This window comes from Panicum virgatum, chromosome 1K (assembly GCF_016808335.1).
Source record: "Panicum virgatum strain AP13 chromosome 1K, P.virgatum_v5, whole genome shotgun sequence".
Lineage (NCBI taxonomy): Eukaryota > Viridiplantae > Streptophyta > Magnoliopsida > Poales > Poaceae > Panicum > Panicum virgatum.
The window spans coordinates 47,923,513-47,943,032 of NC_053136.1; the positions used below are offsets into that span (position 1 = coordinate 47,923,513).

At 52.5% G+C, this 19,520-nt stretch overlaps 2 protein-coding genes across 3 annotated transcripts; both read right to left on the reverse strand.

Annotated features, from left to right (window-relative positions):
* Positions 1 to 10,748: 10,748 nt before the first annotated feature.
* Positions 10,749 to 12,688, reverse strand: LOC120639743 (ubiquinol oxidase 1c, mitochondrial-like). The gene is made up of 4 exons (XM_039915629.1): positions 12,130 to 12,688; positions 11,903 to 12,031; positions 11,276 to 11,764; positions 10,749 to 11,124 (listed from the first exon to the last, which is right to left on the reverse strand). The coding sequence occupies exons 1-4, from the start codon at positions 12,568 to 12,570 to the stop codon at positions 11,065 to 11,067; spliced, it is 1,119 nt and encodes a 372-aa protein (XP_039771563.1). The 5' UTR covers positions 12,571 to 12,688; the 3' UTR covers positions 10,749 to 11,064.
* A 549-nt stretch (positions 12,689 to 13,237) lies between these two features.
* On the reverse strand, positions 13,238 to 17,301 carry LOC120639727 (polyamine transporter PUT1-like). 2 transcript variants are annotated; one of them, XM_039915617.1, is made up of 2 exons: positions 17,077 to 17,301; positions 13,238 to 15,070 (listed from the first exon to the last, which is right to left on the reverse strand). In XM_039915617.1, exons 1-2 carry the CDS (start codon positions 17,209 to 17,211, stop codon positions 13,592 to 13,594), a joined length of 1,614 nt encoding a protein of 537 aa, XP_039771551.1. In that variant the 5' UTR covers positions 17,212 to 17,301; the 3' UTR covers positions 13,238 to 13,591. The 2 variants fall into 2 exon arrangements, with proteins under 2 accessions (XP_039771551.1, XP_039771557.1); XM_039915623.1 differs by lacking the exon at positions 17,077 to 17,301 and adding an exon at positions 15,215 to 15,618.
* Positions 17,302 to 19,520: the final 2,219 nt, after the last annotated feature.

Sequence of the window (19,520 nt, forward strand, 5' to 3'; positions counted from 1 at the left end):
CAGTTCAATAAGAAGCAACCATGTGGCAGATCTGGCCGAAACATTCGCAAGCTTAAGAAAAGCAGGACTATCCTTGAATCCCAATAAGTGCATCTTCGGAGTTCACAAAGGAAAGGTGCTAGGATGCCTAGTGTCCACCAAAGACATCGAAGCAAACCCCAACAAAGTAAAAGCTCTTTGGAACATGGAGGAGCCAAAGTCCATCAGGGACGTACAGAAACTCACAGGAAGAATTGCAGCCTTAAACAGATTCATCCCCTGCTCTGCAGACCGAAGCTTACCATTCTTCAAGGTCTTTCACAACGCAAACAAATTTGAGTGGGGCCCCGAGCAAAGCAAAGCCCTCCAGGCGCTCAAAAAACCACCTACAGAACATGGTCAAAATGACCTCACCTGACCCGAAGGACGTGTTGCTCCTGTACATCGCATCATCCTACTCTGCCGTCAGTGCAACGCTCGTGCTCGAGAGAGCGCTCCTGTACGTAGCAGTTGCTGTTGAGTACTTTACAAAGTGGATCGAAGCCAAGCCACTCATCAACATCACATCAGAAACAATCAGAAAATTCTTTTGTCAGAATATCGTCTGCAGGTTCGGGGTCCCAATGGATATCACCGTCGATAACGGAAAACAGTTTGATTCACAGCTATTCAGAGAATTCTGTTACTGTCTGGGCACGAAGGTAATCTTTGCCTCGGTGTATCACCCACAAACCAACGGGGCTGTCGAAAGGGCCAATGGCATCGTCTTCGGCAGCATCAAGAAGTGCATGTTTGATCAGAAAAGGGCAAATGGGCAGATGAACTCCCGAAGGTCATCTGGTCCCACAACACCTCAGAATTAAGAACCACCAAGTTCACCCCATTCAGGCTACTATATGGTGCCGAAGCAATGACACCAGAGGAGCTTAAAAATCGAAGCCTAAGGGTGACCCATCAAGTCGAGGGCACACCCTCGGAGGAGAAAGACCTCATAGAGCTAGATATCCTACAAGCTTCGGAAAATCTAGAAAAGTATCAACAAGAAACCACGAAGTGGAGAGACAAGAAAATCGTGAAAAAAGGACATCGCAGTCGGAGACTGGGTCCTAAAAAGGAAGCCAAATGCCGAAACCTCCGGCAAACTTCAATCCAAGTGGGAAGGACCATTCCTAGTAATCAAAAGCAACAGCCCAGGGTCATATCGCTTGTCCGACGCCGAAGGCAATGAGCTGCAGCATCCTTGGAATGCCGACAGCCTCAAAAAGTACTACATTTAAGCTAGTAAAAAGGACGCATCGCGAAGCTATAAGCGATCGCGGACCTTCGCAACTACTTTCAGTTATTTTCTACATTGTAAACGGACCGTACTCTTTTCCTCACAAGGGGAAACTCCGCACAGGAGGTGAGGTTTTTGACGAGGCGGACCCAGTGTAAACAATCTCAATACAATGAATTTTCACCAAACAGTGTCACTCTCGCCTAAGCAGCCAAAATGGCAAGCTTCGGCAAGCATCTGCATGCTAAACAAAACAGTAAGTTAGCAAAGTATGCAGAATCCGCAAACTTTGCACACTTATCAAAACAAATGCACAACAAGTGCAAAAACGCCAAGGGGCTTCGACCTTTAAAAAGGTCCGAACCAAAAAACCATCGGCACAAACGCACAACAAGTGCAAAAACGCCAAGGGGCTTCGACCTTTAAAAAAGGTCCGAACCAAAAATTCATCGGCACAAACGCACAACAAGTGCAAAAATGACAAGGGGCTTCGACCTTTAAAAAGGACCGAACCAAAAAACCTTCGGCACAAACGCACAACAAGTGCAAAAATGCCAAGGGGCTTCGACCTTTAAAAAGGACCGAACCAAAAAAACCTTCGGCACAAACGCACAACAAGTGCAAAAATGCCAAGGGGCTTCGACCTCTAAAAAGGTCCGAACCAAAAAACCTTCGGCAAAACGCACAACAAGTGCAAAAACGCCAAGGGGCTACGACCCTTCAAAAGGTCGGAACCAAAAAAGCCTTCGGTAAAAACGCAAAACAAGTGCAAAAACGCCAAGGGGCTTCGACCTTTACAAAGGTCCGAACCAAAAAAACCTTCGGCAAAAACGCACAACAAGTGCAAAAACGCCAAGGGGCTTCGACCTTTACAAAGGTCCGAACGAAAAAACATTCGGCACAAAAGCACAACAAGTGCAAAAACGCAAAGGGGCTTCGACCTTTCAAAAGGTCCGAACTAAAAAACCTTCGGCACAAATGCTCAACAAAAGCAAAAACTCCAATGGGCCTTTCAAAGGGCACGAACCAAAAACCAACAACAAAAAGGGCACAATAAGTGCAAAGCGAAGGCCAACAGGCTACCTCGGAAAAATCGAAAGATGGATGCCAGAAAGGGGGGGACGTTTTTCCCACAAGAACCTTTGGCACCCATCATTCGATTTACCCAAAACAAAAAGAACTAAGACCTTCGAGGACAACAGCGCGCAAGAAAGGGGGGAGACATTTTTTCACAAAAAACAAAGTTTCTGCACATTGCCTCGTTGGCAAACAAATCTTAAATCGAAACAACAAACACTTCTTCAAAAAATACCTCCGGGCAACGACTCGTTAGGAAGGGGGGGAGACGTTTTTTCAAAAACCACCCCAACGAGCGTCGCCCCGGATAACAACAAAATACATCCAAAAAGGTCCTTCGGGAAGAAAAAACGAAGGCTGGGGGAGACGTTTTTCTGCAAGAGCCCCACGACAGTACTCTGCAAACCTCGGGTGCAAATATGCCTAACACATTACACAACGCAAGGCATCTCGAACGATGCACACAACAAGGCACCTCGAAGGATGCACATCACAGCACCTCGAAGGATGCACACATAAAGGAAACTCGAAGGATACGCAATAAGAAGCCATTACAAAGGCAATCGCGAAGGTCACATTCAGACAAAGGGGCAAAACATGTTACAATGAATTTCTACCGGACTAGCTTAAATATTCTGTAACGCTGCATCCAGGACGAGCAAGGCTAAAAGCCTCCCAGCTCATCAATACCATAGCGTTGTTCACATCCTGCACCATGGCAATATTTACAGACCAAAGTGCCAGAAAACTACCAAAGTAAACTACAAACCAATCTCTACACCTGATCCCCCGAAGAACCAGCAGCATCATTTCCCGAAGGAGACCTCCGATCCTTGGACATCCGATTGTCCTCCGAAGGCCGATCAGGAGTCGCCTCCTGCACCAAATAGATGAAATCAGTTTAAAACAAACAAAAGAAAAAACGAAAGGTTGCTGAAACCAACCCTACCTCAGCAGCTGTGGCCGCCAGAGTCCGAACGGCAACTTTGCCAGAAGTTTCCCAGAACCGCTCAAAAATGCAGCCTTCACCTCTTGAATTCTTCCCACCTCCGCTGCCAAGCCTTCGTAGGGTACATATTGAAAACCATCGAGTCGGGCAAGATCAACTGCGCCGGCACGAAGAAGATTTCCAACAAGCCCCTCGAAGGAGACAGATGCCGCGTTGTCATTTGCAACTCTCATCACCTCACCGAGGCCCTCGAATTCTGACAGCAACTAGTCCAAAAGCAGAAAGAAAACTTGGGGACCTTCGACCGGCTCAGGCAAGGGCAAAGGCTCCGCTCCAAGGGCAGCAAGAGCCTTCTTGTACTCCTGGTACACTCCATCGGCTCGTCTGGCGACTTCGGGTAAGATCCGCTCGAGTTCAATAATTTTAGCCTGAACCTACTCCAGCTCGATGATCCTACTCTTGAGGGCAGCCTTCTCATTCGCATCCCCCTCAACGGTCCTCCGAAGGCTCTCTAGAACCTTCTCGTTATCCGAAGCAGTCGACTCCAGCTTCGAGCACTTAACCTTCAGTTGCTGGTTCTCCTCTCTCAGAGCGAGAACCTCCGCCTCAGCTCGCCGCAGTTTGTCAGCCAGACCTAATCGCTCGGCGGCGCCCTTCACCCGAAGGTCCGCATCTGCCTTAGCCTTTTGCATTAACATTCGGCTGGCATGGGCAAGCTTCTTGCTCAACTCGACAATGATAAAGGTAGCGTCGGAGGTAGACGTCTCTGCCACGGCAACATTAAACTCTGAAACAAAAACAAAATCACCTTCGGGAACACTAAAGATTGCTCAAAAGCTAAAAATAAAACAAGGCCCCACACCTTTCTCGGGAGGGAGAATCCCAGTCGCGCCAGACCCGTGCATCACAGCCAAGAGCTGCTGCATCGACACCGACACAGCTGCAAAAAGTAACACAAGTAAAAACCCCTTCGAGAGCGGCGAACAAGTTAGGTAATCAGGAAAAGCCTAGGTGAAACTTACCAGACTTGTCGAAGGCCATCCCCTCCAAAGCCTCCACTTCTTTGTCTGAAGGTGGAGCAGAGGAACCACCAGGAGCCTCTCCACCTCTAAGCGCCATCAGCGTCTCACCTACCAAGATCTCCCCCTCCTCGATGTTCACCGCAAGAACAGGCTGCGCATCCTTCGGCGTCGGAGCCGAATCCTTCAGGACATCAGCCGTCGAGGCAGTCCCCTTTGTCACGGGTGGCTTCGGAAGGTCCGCATGCCTGGACCCAGTCTTAACGAGGCTTTGAATCCTCTTCCTCTTCGTCATACCTTCGGAGGAACAATGAAGATTAATCAGCGCTTTCGCCACCTCAACCCGACGGCCGGAACCGAAAAGCATGGTCCCGTACTCATCGCTGAGATCAAAACGGGATCTAAAAAGCCTCCCCTCGGGAACTACGATCTCCCCGCCCACCGTCCCCATGAGCTCTTCCATGAATGAGGGCGTACCGCTGTCGCCCGAAGAAACCTCCTCATCTAGCGCCTTCCTCTTGGCACTCTCAGCCCTCGCAACAGAAACCTTCGTGCTTGAAGGTTTCCGACCACGCCCGCGTCCCCGCGCGCCAGCAGCCCCGGAGCTCCCCGCTTCCTCCACCTTAGCCTTGCCCCTAGACTTCGACTCAGGAACCTCCGAACCAACATTCCCCGGCGGAGTCATTCTTGGAATGGCGTTCGCCGAAACCGGCCGAGGCTCGTAAGCGACACCCATCTCAGCCAAGCACCGGGTCAACCGAAGGTTCCCTCCGCACACCTCCACCAAATAAATATACTCCTTTTTGTTCCAAGGGCCCAGTATCTCCGCAGCCTGCCGCTCCAGCTCATCCACAATAACTTCGTCACTGGAACCCTTGGGCCTCCGAAGCCCAAAAACTGGAGAAGTCACATCATACTTCAAACCAACAAAGCGCTTATGCTCGAACATCAACAGAGACTAGCCAGCAGCAAGCGGCCACACCTTTGCAGCCAGGAATTCCTCGACAACATCCCTACCACCACAAACTTGACAAGCCGTCATGAAGGCCTCCAGACACGACTTGAAACCTGGCCCGCGCTTGCTGAAGGCAGGCTGATAGACGTGATCGAACATTTCAATGTCCGAAGCCAGCAGAAACTTCTCCTCACCAGAACCTTCGGGATTAGGGAAGCCAATCTTGGCGTAAAACCAATATCCTAACCAGTTCCCCTCCCATTTGTTCTTGTAAGCTGTCGAGAGCATAACCTTTAACAGACCGGTCCTTTTGTTCGGCTTACGAGGAACGAAGGTGCAGCAGCCATTCTGAACCTTGCTAAGCTCCGAATCATCATCTACATAGACCTTACGAGGCTAGCAGTGCAGCTGGAAAAGCCTACAAAAGGCATCCACAGACACTTCCCCTCCAAAGCTCCGCACCACCCACAGAAATTTGGCCAATGCAACAATCCCGTTCAGGGTAAAGTGGTGTAGCTTCACGTTGAATGGCTCCAAAAGCTTCGGCACAATTGGATCCATAGGAAGTCTAAGCCCCGTTGTAAAAAAATCCTTAAAGACCACAACCTCGCCGGTCTCCGGTACATGAATCAATTCTGCCCCCGGAGGTCGACAAACCCCCTCGGCGAAATAGCCCTTCATAACGTAGAAGTCTATCATGCTCTGAGATACGTCAGATGGCTCGAAGAGCAAAGTCTTACGTTTCTCCGGAGCCATCAGTTCCGACACATCCGCGGACACCGCCGAAAGACTCTCGCTGGATTGCTGCTGCTGCTGAGACGGTTGCGTACCACCAACCTCTCCTTCGGGAGCTGGACATGAGTCTGCACGAAGAACCGCCCTCTTAATGAATGCCATATCTACAAAAAAAACAAAGTCAAATTAGAAACAAAGGCTCAAACGAACCTTCGATCAACCTCGCTGTTTGTTTAGTGCGAGCCATGAGCCGCAAAGCTACTTACACCAAAGAAAACAAACAGCCTGATTCACACGAAAGAAAAACCTTCGGAAAAAGCGCTTTATAGCCGAAAGCGTCGAAGGTAAGCCAAGCTCGAGATGGCACAGGCTTTACCCCCCCACCACCTCCGCTTTTATAGGTGGTGAAAAGCAATAGTACCAATGGTAAAACCGAGGAGACGGCCAACCAAGTGGCGCAATCAGAGCCCGACACGTACACAACAAAAATCAACTGTTGCAGCCGACGGTTCGGGAGACATTTTTCCTCGGGAGCTTACCGAAGGTCACGCGCAATCTTCTTCATTAACAAGGGTTCGGACCGTCGGCTTCGGACCTCGCCCTCGAGGGGCTACTGTTGGGGATTGGACCTTCGGGTCAAGCCCACGCCCTCAGAAATGCTCCCTAACCTGTCTGCAGGGCCACTACGAGATGGAGCCAAGCATACCCGAAGGCATCAGGTGAACACTAAGAAGCGCAAGTTGGAAAACGATGACCTTCGGACTGAAGGATATCACCTTCGGTAGGCCGAAGGTAACGGATGGCTGCCCAGAAGCGCAAGCGCAAACACCAAAACCCTCGTAACGAAGGATACCGCTTCCGTCGTGCCGAAGGAGACGAAGGGTTGCACAGAAGCACAAGCCCGAAGACCAGGACCTTTGGGTCAGGTGATCAAACTCGGGAACGAAGGTGGCGGCTGATTGCTCGTTGATGGAACCTTCATGGCCCAAACTCCCGGAGGTACCCGAAGGTTGTTGTAACCTTCGTCGGTTGTAGACATGTGAGTAAAATGTGAATATGTGAGAAGGTCGGATTTGTACATCTCCCGAATACGTGAGAAGGTCGGATTTATAAACCTCTCACCTTGTAATTTTACCCCGGAGCCGGCTAAGAGTGAGCTGTAAATGAGTTGGGAGGGGGCAATTTAGGAAAACCTGGCCGAGGGCTAGGGGTATAAATAGCTCCTCTCTCCACAGTGTAAAGGGTTGAATTTTCTAATCATTATTAGAGAGTTCGACACCTACTTTCATTGTCATCTTTCTTACTGTTCATGCTCTCTGTCTGAGCATCTAAGAAGCAAAGATCCCAACAGGGCCGATCTACCTCCAGCTGAATATCTCTCGTCAAGTCCCAAACAAGTAGATAATCAAGAATCACTTGTACTGTTAACGCCCCGGAAATGTCTGTAATCCAGCTGTCTCCTTGCAGCGCCAGAGCAACCGTTCTTCGATTTTGGGCTTGACGACCCACAGTAGCACAAAGACAGGGAGCAATGTCGGCCAGTGATTTTCCTTGTAGCCACCGATCTGTCCAGAACATTGCTTTGCAGCCATTGCCCAATTCTACATATATTGATGCTTGAAACATGGCTTCCACAATCTGGTTCCTTTCATCAGGCAGCTTGTGCCAGGGGCGGGCGTCCTTAGTACGTTTTAACCATAGCCATCTCATTCGTAGAGCATAGCCAAAGCGCTGCAAGTCAATGATTCCCAGACCTCCCAACTCAGGGGGACGACACACCCTTGGCCAGGCGAGCAGGCAGTGTCTGCTCTTGGCCGATTGAGCGCCACTCCAAAGAAAACCCCGCCTCAGACTGTCAACGCATTTTATCACTCAAGGAGAAATACTAATTGCAAGAACCGTGTGCGTGGGTATAGCTGATAAAGTGCTCTTAACAAGTACCGTTCTCCCTGCACGGTTCAAGAGTCCTGCCTTCCAGGATGGCAGCCGTTTGGCAACCTTGTCGACCAACGGCTGTAGAGCGGTTTTGCTTAGTTTCTTTAGACCCAGAGGAATGCCAAGATAATGGATAGGAAAATGGTCAATTCTGCAAGGGAAATGGGTGAGGAGCATAACTGTTGCCTCCAAATCGCACTGGATCGGCGAGATTAAGCATTTCGACATGTTTGTTCTAAGGCCCGAAGCACCAGAAAAAAATCTCCAATATTCCTCTAGTGAGCACCAGGTCTTGCTGTTGTGGAGAGAGGAAAATAACGACGTCATCCGCATACATGAATGCTCTTTCCTTGATCTTAGGGTGCAAAGCCCGAAAAAGACCTCTTTCTTTGGCCAGTTTCAAAAGGGCGTTTAAACACTCCATGACGAGCACGAACAGCAGGGGCGATAGAGGGTCACCCTGCCATAGCCCTCTTGCATGACAAATTCTTCTTCCAGGGGATCCATTTAGTATGACTCTAGTGCTGGCCGAGGATAAGATGAGGGATATCCAGACAAGCCACCTCCTCGAGAAGCCAAGATGTTGTAGCAGACTCAGTAAGAAACTCCGGTTGACCGTGTCGAAAGCTTTTGCAATATCTACCTTGAGGAGAGCGGATGGAACCTTGCTGTGATGTAGCAGTTTGGCGGAGAGATGAACCGCTTTATAATTTTCATGTATAAGCTGGGATTGAATAAATGCATTTTGGTTGTGCCTGACGAGATCATTCATGTGGGGGGCTAGCCAGCGTGCAAGTACCTTGACAAGCAATTTAGCAAAGCTGTGTATCAAACTAATCGGCCTTAAAACAGAAGGCTTGTCTTGGGAACCTCAAGTTTGCGGGTGATACGGCATTGGGCTCTCTTTAACTTCGTTACTGAAATATCAAATATTCTAAGCAGGATAACAAAACCTGGTTAGCTAAGGGGGGCACCCTTCCCCGACCGCGCCGTAGGCCCTCAGACACGGTCTGGACTTCGGCGGCTCGAGTCGCCGGGCCGGGCGAACCCTCGTCTGCTGCCTTCCCGCATCGACGTGGCCGCCCCCGGCCAGTGTCAGGAACATCATGGCGACGGCCGCGATCGAGTCGTCGCGTCATCAACGATCAAACACAACTAACGGACGGCAAATCAAGTGCAGCACCTCGTTCGAATCCTCGAATTATTGCGATCGTAGGAGCTGTAAATCGGCTCCCCGGGACATCCTGACAGGCGCGACCAGTGTGTGCTTGCTCCTCGGGTGCAGACGCGCAGGTTCATCAAAGTTCATCACGGGCGCTTAAGTTCATACTGATTGGAGATTCAGGATTCAGGGGAACTGCCGGATGCTGATCCTCCAAGGAAAGCGAGAAGAGAAACTGCCGGATGCTAAACTTGTTGAGAAGAATTTGGGTGTCCTGTTGGAATTGATGATTTCATCGATGCCCTGTCAATTTCCCTCCAAACGCTACAGGCTTGAATGCCTCTATCACCATTTTGTAGGAGAACAGGAGGGGCGAGTCCCTACTGAAAGAAAAGCCAAACAGGTCCAGCAAAACAGTGCAGAAAGGTGCTCCCTTAAGGAGGCCAGAAGAAAATAACTAAATAAGAAAACGGATTAAAGGGAAGAAATCCAAGATTCCATGGCAGCCACACGGCGGGTTTATCTTTCAGCGGAGCAAGCTTGAATTCAGAGATAAACTTTCTTTGACAAGAGGCCACCGAGGGGTCAATTTCATTCAAGATCCAATCGTTCCTAGTTGTCCAAATGCTCCAAGTCATGAGAATAATGATTTCCGTGAAGAAAGGGACCCTAATTGTTCCTCGATCCTTTTGAACATCTATAACACTGTCCTCGCGGTTGTGATTCACTCCGATGGAAGTCCAGCCAGCTTTTGCAAGATTACATCGTACAAATAAATGAGCAGCAGTTTCAACTCTCTATAAAAATGCAGAGATCATTAGTGGACGAATCTAGGATTATTCTTTAATTTCCTTCTGAGCAGATCTCTTTAAGTAGTAACCAGGAAAAACAAAACTTATGTTTCATTTGACATTTGGCTTTCCATAGCCATCCAAAATTAGGGTGGGTCCTTCTGCGTCCAATTAGAGCCTGGTACACTTTTGAGGTTGAGAAGAGAGTGTTGCCCCAGATGTAGGTCCATTGATCAGTTTCCTCATGATGTTGCCACCCATTTATCAGAGTTGATAAAATCCTGATGTTGTTGATAGGCCTGAATTGATAAGAGTTGGTGGAAGTTTTGGGAGAACGAACTCAACGAAGCCAGGAGAGTAGCTTCCTTGAACGTGATATTGATGTTCTTGGCAAAGGAATAGAGCTCAGAGTAAGATTATTTGGGTACTTGATCATTACAAGTAGCTTGACAAAAAAAAGGACTGAAGTACCATCCAACACTAAGACTTAAGCTATTCCTTTGAAATCATCCAGCAGCTTAACTATGTTTACATTTTGAAGGTTGGTAAAACTAAACACATTGTTCTGTTTTTTTTTCTTCTGACAACAGAGGATTAATAAGAACTATACACTTGTCAATCTGCAGGATTCATCTATGGTTAGAAAGAGGGACATTATTAGTTCTTTCATCACCGAAGTTCATCTCGCGTTGAAAGAGCTAATATTTGGTTTTGCACAATTTCTCAATTATATGGCTCAATCAGAATAATGCTGGCCACCTGACCATTTTGCTGTGCATTATTCATGTTAAATTGGGTTCTACACTTGTACTATTACCCTGTTAGCCTTTTGCTGGACATGACGAGAGGTAAGGACAGCTTACACCAGGCTTCAAGGTGATGGTATATTTCAAGAGAAGATTCAGTAAGCTGAAAGTCATAGCACGTATCAAGGAATGAGCCTCTCCTCACAAACGTAAGCGTACAAGACCTAAGAACAACCCAGGAGATTCCATATTTGTCAAGTGTTACTAGCAACCTACACTAATTTTTTTAATTGGAACTACCTTTTATCGACGCGAGGCCCTGCCCCATTTCCATTAACCAACGGAAATATAGGAGTTCATACATACAGAGAAAGAGTGTGTGTGTGAAGTGGAACTACCTACATCTAGTAAAATGAAGAACTATCACAAAACCGGTTTCTTCAATGATATTCAAGCGGCGCTGGTGTCTCCTTGAGCTCCATCCCCTGGAAATGGATGTCCTGCACACCAGAAGCAAAGGAATTCAGAAATCACAATCTGTATGGCGCATGAACCATATAAGATTTAACCATATTCAGACTATCACAAATTCGTGTGAACCACCGTATAAGATCTGACCGAGGTAATCCTGCCAAGTGCCAATGGACATACCGAGGCGAAATGGTTGACATCGCGGTGGTGTGCCTCGTCGGCCCGCACCATGGTGACGACGTCCTTGAGCGTGGCATCGGCTGGGAGCTGCCAGTAGTCGATGGCGATGGCCGGCGCGGGGACATTCTCGATCTTGCCGTCCTCGATGTCCCTGAGGTACTCGGTGTAGGAGTGGATGGCCTCCTCCTCGAGGTAGCCGACGACGCGGTGCGCGAACTTGGGGGAGATGAGGTAGCCGAGGAAGTAGGCGTTGAAGAAGACGCCCTGCACGGCGAGGACGAGCGCGCGCTCGTACCACCTGGGCTTGGCCACCTCCATGAAGGTCATGAGGTGCATGCGCTCGTTCTCGGCCTCCTCCAGCAGCACCCGGATCCACCCCCCGCTGTGCTCGAAGCGCCGGAGCGAGCGCAGGTGCAGCAGCATGCCGCCCACCATCCCCGGCACCGCCGCCACCGTCTCCAGCATCATCGCGCGGCAGCCGTACCTCCTCTGCACACAATCAGTCGCCCTGTTTTATCGGGGGATCGCATCGACATGGGTGCAGGGTGCTCTACTGCTCTGCTCCAAGAGACCAAGAAGATTGGAGGGAGATGCGATGCGAGATAAAGGAAGGAACTCGGGAGGGACCTGGAAGAAGATGTCGGTGGGCGCGCGCAACGATTTGACGGTCCAGTAGGCGAGCTTGTCGAGCAGCACCTTGGGCTCGTGGTGCCTGGTGAGATCGATCGAGGTGTTGGGCTTGTACGTCTCCCATGGCTGCAAAAAGAGTTAGCACAGGGTGGGTACACGCCAATTGACCACCATCAGGCATCAGCAGAAGCAGGGAACGGTGAGGCGGGTGAGCTACGACTTACCCTGAAGCAAGACCACCTCCACTCGACGCCGTCCTTGCTCACCAGCTTGGACGGCTCGATGCCCCAGTAGCTGTTGACCGCGGGGCTCTTCTCCCCGCCCCCCTCCTTCGCGGCCTCCACGGCCTCCGCCTTGGCGGCCGCGGTGCTGCCAGCGTTCCCCTTGGACGCGGCCGCCTCCACCTTGGGGGCCACGGCGCCGCCAGCGTTCCCCTTGGACGCGGCCGCCTCCCCCTCCTCCCCCCTGGGCGCGGCCGCCTCCTCCTTCGCCTCGGCGGCGGCGGTGGACTGAAGCCGCACCCACACGGCGGCGGCTCCCCGTTCCCCTCCGCCGGCCAGGGCGAGCAGGGGCCTCGGCGCCGCGGCCGCCGCGGAGGAAGCGGGGCCGAAGACGCGCGGGCCCAGGTGGTGCAGGAGGACGGATCCGGCTGCGCGGGAGCTCATCGTCGGCGGCGAGCGGCGCGGTGAGCGGACGGAGGATCTCTCTGGAATGCGCTTTGCCTCGCTGCTCCTGTGCTCGGGCGCGGCGACTGAGCGATAGCCGATACGTGGGCGATGGCGGTCGCGGCAGGCGTCCCCGATTTTGTTTTGGGAGGGGCTTCCGCTTCTTCACGCGGTGGACGGCTCACACTGGCTGGTGGGTGCAAGGGCAGCTCCAGGCTGGGCCCACCTGTCATGCTAGCCGGAGGCTGATTCTCGAGAATAAACCGAAGTCACTGTTGAGCAGGCAGCAACAAGCAGAGTGGAGCCATGGATGTCGAATCAATGTGCCTGCTAAGCTGAAAAAGATAAGGAGATCCAAAGGCGGCTGTGGCTCCACGATTTAGGGGTGTTTTCAGGCACAACTTGTGCATCATATGGTTGCGGATCTTTTAGCACGCGCAAGCTTAGCGTGCTGGTGTCTGGCGTTGGTTGCCTACTTTGTGTTGGATGTCTCGCGTGTGTTTTTTTTTTGGGGGGCCTGAAAATTTGGAGCGCGCACTAGAGTCTAGGGATACGCACTAGCAGATACAAGGGAGTACTGGATACGCTGCAAAAACATTCGGATCGAAATCCGTTTGATTCCACTTGCCATCGAAGTTCCCTCAACTAGGTCATGAGCTGAAATGACTACAGACAAACAATGCTTTTCAAAAACTGCCAGAACACGCTGCTGTGTCATCCTACACGACCAAAGTCATCAAGTCAACAAGGAAGGTCTCCACTGTCCATTTCTTCAAAAAAAGGTCTCCACTCTCCAGCGTGGTGTACAATTTGGCGCTGCAATGTGAGCGGTGACCACGACCAGCAATAGTGCGACAAAACCAGGGGACGCGGACCTGATCCATGGGCTGGGCTATCGTTTGAGATCTGAGCCCACCACGCTCCTCCCCTCCTCTCCCTGCAAACCCACGGGCTGTGAAGCGAAGCACAAATCTATATCGGTTAGTACAGCCAAGCCCAGCCCACCCCACGGGCTAGTGGGCTACGGCGCGAGCGGCTCATCCGCGGCGGAGGCGGCGGGTGCGTGCCCGACGCCGATGTCCGGGAGGTCCGAGTTCACGGCGAACCTGAGCCACCCCTTCTTCTCCACGAGCCTCAGCAGCGGCTGCAGCACGAGCCCGACGGCCACGGCGCCGAGGCTCACGAGCGCCACCTTGAGCGTCGACAGCGCGAGCACCACCACGATGAGCGCCGTGGGCGGCACCAGCATCGCCACGCACCCGGCGGTGCCGAGCGGGACGCGGTACGGCCGGGGCGCGTCGGGCCGCCGCACGCGCAGCAGCACGAAGGCGACGAACTCCAGCAGCATGCCGAAGCAGTAGAGGAAGTTCTCGGCGGCCACGATCTCCTGGAAGCTCATGGAGGAGAGCAGCAGCACGCCCGACGCCGAGAATAGGATGCCCACCAGCGGCGTCCCGTGCCGCGACCGCCGCGCGAAGAAGGCCGGCAGCATGCCCCGCTCCGCCATGCCCAGCAGCTGGTACGAGTCGCTGCTCATCTCGGCCACGAACATGCCCATGTTCGACATCGCCGCCGCCGCCTGCACCCACCACATCACCCACGCACCGCCGAGGAGCTTGGCGAGGTCCGAGAAGTAACCGTCGCTCCACTGCGACCGGTCCAGCGGCACCGCGCCGGTGCCGGCGAGCAGCGGGTACAGGTAGCCCACGACCACGAAGATGACCGCGTAGAAGAGAGCCTTGGGCAGCGTCTTGCCGGGGTTGTCCACCTCGCCGGACAGCGTGCTGATCGAGTCCCAGTAGTTGAGGTTCCAGAACAGCGTGTTCAGGTACAGGTTCCAGTCCACGTCGTGGAGGTCCACCGCCAGCCACCTCGCCGGCCGGAGCTTGGGGAGCGAGATGAGGCCCATCACGAAGAACGGCAGGACGGAGAACACCCCGAGGCAGATGGCGACCCAACCGACGACGGTGAGCCCGCGGTAGTTGAGCAGCGTCAGCACCGCCGTGAGGCCCAGGACCGCGAACGCCCTCGGCGGGCCGCCGCCCAGCGCGGGCACGGCGGACTTGAGGTAGTCGAGGAAGAGGACAGGGTAGAGCGCGTTGTCGATGACGCCGCTCAGCCACTTCATCCACCCCTGCTGGAACCCCCAGTAGGGGCCGAGCGCCGACGCGACCCACACGACGTACCCGCCGTTCTCCGGGAACATGGTGCCGGGCTCCGCCGTGATCAGCGCCTCCGGGATGCTCCAGATGACGGGGAGGGCCAGGAAGCCGGCGATGGCGAGGAGCGGCCCCGCCGCGCCCACGCTGTCCTCGATGCCGAACGGCCCGCCGGAGACCTCGTAGAAGATGAGGAAGACCAGCGGGACGATGGAGACCTTGCGGAGCGACGCCGCCGCGCCGTTAGTATCGGCATTGCCGCCGGGGAGGCCCCTGTACTCCGTGCTGCATTCGCCCATTGGAGCACTACTTGCTGTCGATCCGGTGTTCTGGGCGAGCTTCTGCATGTTGGGCACAACAGATTGATCGGTCAGATGATTGCTCGCATGAATTGCAGTAGGAATCGAGTTCAACAAACATGGAGATACGTAGAACATGAGAGGAATTGAACGGGGGGGAAATTCAGATTTCGAACCCAATCATACCACGTATGAGTATGATCACGACGCATGAAACAGATTGGAAACGGGGGCAGAGATTCACCGCCACCAACAGAAACAGCAGCTGTTGGGGCCTGCAATAGTGCAATGCATCCTCCCCTGTTCTCATCGAAACATTGCAATTGGAGATGTATGTATCCTGTGCCTCGGACTATCGAAGTCGTAATCAAGCGGGAGGCTACACGAGCATACAAGCATCCCGTGAGTCCGTGACCAGGACTCTGCTTCGATTGCTTGCCTCTGTCTGAAACGAATTCGTTGGGTGAAGTAGCGGCGGTGTTCAGACTTGAGGGCGGCCGGTGACACCTGTCGCGGCAGAGACGGCCATGCAGCCTGCTCCGGCTACACCTGTAACGAAATCGCGGCGGCCGGATCGGCCCAGTCATTTTTTGGTCCCGCCGGGCAGCACTAATGCCGACGGGTTAAAAAAAAAAGTTGGTCCCGCCGGAGCAGGGCAGGCTCCTATATAACTTTTTGAAAGATATATAAGGTATCTATCTATGAAGTCCATTAGATCTAAATTAGTTTCAATATTTAAAAAAAATAGTTCAATATTTGAAAATAGTAGATTCAACATTTTTTACAAACCATTTCAACATCTTAAAAAATAGATTCAACAAATTAAAATCTAGATTAATATTTTTTTTCAATCCATCTTCTCCGGCGCCGGCGGGGAGCGGGGAGCGGGGAGCGGAGGCGGCGGCACACCGCCGCGGAGCACCAGCAGCGCATCGCAGCAAAGCAGCAAGCAGCAGCAGCATGCGTGGGAGAGCAGCAGGAGCAGCAGCACGCGGGAGCAGCAGCTAGAGATGGAAACGGTAAGGAAAAAGGAAAATGGATATTCGAATCTTTATCTGTGCGAATATGATCTGTTTCCATCCTAAGAGATGAAAATTGAAAGAAAACACAAATATGGTTATCCGAGATATCCGAATCTGTATCCGTGTGAATCCGATTCGTTTCCATCCTTAGTAGCAGCAACGCGCGGCAGCGGCGTGCGGCCCGCCAGCGTGCGCGACGACGGGGCGGCGGCGCATGGTGAGAAAGGGGGTAGGAGGAGGAAGATAGAGTTGAGAAGATCCAATGGATGAGATGATTTGTACGGAACTCAAACACTGAAAGATAGAAAAGAAAACATCTTCTAAAAGATATATAGAATTTCCGGTGTTAACTGGAACATATTATAGGCCTTGGCAGCCTGACCTTACGGGCCCAATCAAAGGCCAATGTAGGTTTTAAAAATGGCAAGTCATTGATGATGAGGCGACTGAGCAGTCAAGAATCGTTAGCCGAGACGATAAGGTCAGAGGTCAACGCGAACGAGCTCGTAGCTCGGTGGTTCGGTCCTCCGGTGGGGAGGCCACCCGCCAGCGTTCGAACCCCAGTGGGGGTTCCGCTGGTGTCGCACCAGCCTGTTTTTCCGGGATTTCTTTCGAGAAAGGAGCCTCAAATGCACCACAGTGGGATGACGTATCCGTCACTCGTTCTCTCGTTAGGTGTGTGTATAGATCGTAGTTTCTGATTAGTTTGAGAGTGTGCCTATTTAGATAGGGAGTGAGTTTAGATACCCTAGGTTGAGGCACTAAAAAAAAAGGTCAGAGGTCAACGGATATATGTGACTGCCCGGCGGCGCCGGCGAGGCAAGCTGGCCGCTGGCGAACGGGGATTACCAAATCGAAGCAAAGAGCTCCACGTGCGCCAGGCTGCCGGCAAGCATGATCGGAGAAGCAGAGCCAGTTCAACCGTGCTAGCCAGCTTACCCACTGATCCGCGGCGGCGAACCCAAGGACAGCAGGAAACGGCGAGATAGGTGAAGGCTGGAGACCGGAGGGCGAGGGAGCGCTCACCTCTTGCTGACCGGTGTCGGAGCCAGGGCCCGCAGGCGGCGGTGGCGGCGCCGGCGCCGGCGGCGTCGCCGGCGTGGTCGAGGCCGGGCGGTCCTGGACCACGGCCAGCTGCACCTCCGACGGCGCGTCGCCCATGTCCTGACCTCCCCGCGATGCTGCTTCTTCCTCTGGCGAGTTCGGTGTGGACGTGAGGTAATAAGTACTGAGCAGACACAGAGATTAGGGGCGGAGAAGAGCGAAGGAGCGTGGCAAGACCGCGAGGAGAGGTCACTTTTTGCGATCCCAGAGTCAAGGACCCGCCGAAACCAAAGGCTTGCACGATTGGACCCCACCAAACCAAGGATATATTTTTCTCCCAAAACACGCAAAAGGTGTGCGGTTCATCGCAGTGCTCCACATGAGAAAAGAAAAAACAAAGTTCAGCTTCAGCACGCGTCGGCTCGCACTCTGGCTGCACTAGTGCAGGAACAGGAAGTCAGGAATGGATAGGAAAATGGGCAAAAAGAAGGGGGAAAATGTCTTTGCCTTTCTCTGGAGCAACCGGCCATGCGGCGCACATGGCCACATTGGGCAGTGCCGTTTCTAATAAACATTTCCTCCCGCTATCGCTTGATTTACTTCGCCACAAAAATTTGCTGTCAGCATGGGTGCTCAAAATCTTACAGTACTCCTGGATGCTTTCAAATAAATTGAGCCAATTCTCTTAATTCAAAAAATTGAGCCAATTCTCTTAATTCCATAAAAATTTAGATAGATTGAGCCAATCCTTACCATCCATGTAATGTTAAGTTTGGATGGAAAAGACAATTTTGCCCTTCAAACCCACATGTCGGCGCCCTCTCTCTCTTCCCTTTTTTTTCCTCTCGCATCCGACTGTTGATGAGGCGAGGGCTACCCCCGCCGGTGAGGCAGGTGCCTACTGGAGGCGACGCTGGAGCTGGCGCTGCTCGGACTCCTACCGCTGCAGGCGCATGTGCTCGTGCTGCAGTCGGATGAAGCTTTCCGCGCGCCGCAACAACTCGTCTGGTGCGACCGCCTCGAACACATCCCGCGTGCGCCACCCCAGCTGCCGGAGCGCCGACGTAGGTTGCGGGGCCGTCGAAGCCTTGGTGACCGCTGAAACGGACTTGCGCATCGCGGCGGCCGTCTCGACCACGCGCTGCAGCCGGGGCAGCTCGTCGTTGCCCCACGACTCACTCTCCCGGATGCGTTTCTCTTCGTCGGGCTCGCGTGCCTCCGCCGCCGCTGACGCGATGGCCGGCCTCAGTTCCAGCACGTCCTCAGCCCGTGCCCCGCCACCAACGTGGGAGCTCGTCCTGGCTATACATGTCCATTTGGGCGTGCCGTGCCGGCCCGGCACGGGCACGCCTGGGCACGGCACGGTTCCACCGTGCCCAGGCACGGCACGACGAGACCTCGTGCCGTGCCGGGCCAGCACGCCGTGCCGGCTTTCCTGCCCAGGCACGGCACGGTTAAGCTTAGACGGGCCGTGCCGTGCCTGGGGCACGGTCAGCCCGGCAGTGCCGTGCCGTGCCCGTGCCCAGGACACACAAGAACTCAATCAACTCCAAATAATGCAATATAAACTCAAGCATTCAATAATTCATGACCAAACTCCAAAATACCAGGCGTAATCATTCAATCTACTAAACTAGATCATCCAGGCATTCAAACCATCACAGAACACAGAACAGTGCATCTCAAAATGTAAATGGAGTCTTAGTGCAATGCTGCCTCATTAAAAACCTTCCTAGGTAAAAACTCACACCTCGTGAGAAAACCCTAAGAAGGAAAAGAGTACAGCCAGCTCCTTAGTTCATAGTTCATTGTTCATAGTCCATGTCATAGTTCATTACAGTTACAGATACATGAATAGATTGAAGTTCAAACTCTTTTGCCTCTTGAACTGGATGGTTCAGTTGCTGGGCCCTTGTCTTTCTTCCTAGCAGCAGCATCAGGTCCACTGCCTCCTTCTTGCTCCTTTCGCTTGGTACCAGGTGATGTTTCTTCCTCATTGTCCAGGTACATAGCTTCAAAGGCTGCTTCAAGGTCCTTTGTTTCCTTCTCTACAGTGTGCTGCTTGTGCAAGTCCGCCAACTCCCAGTCCTTGATGCATGAGAGGACCTCCACCATGTCCGGTGTTAGCTGCCGCCGCCGCTCCTCGAGGACCCTGCTAGCTAAGCTGAAAGTGGATTCTCAAGAAATAGTAGACACTGGGACAATCAAAACATCCTTAGCAAGTATAGATAAGATAGGATAAGTCTGATTATGGCGCTGCCACCAGTTTAGAATGTTGAAATCAGGTCCAAACTTAACCTCAGTGTCACTATCAAGGTAAGAAGAGAGCTCAGATAGACCTGAACTAGCTGATGTACCTGCACCATTACCAGGATTACCTGCAAAAGCTTCCTCATCGCCATATATATCATCCCAGGCCTCAGTTC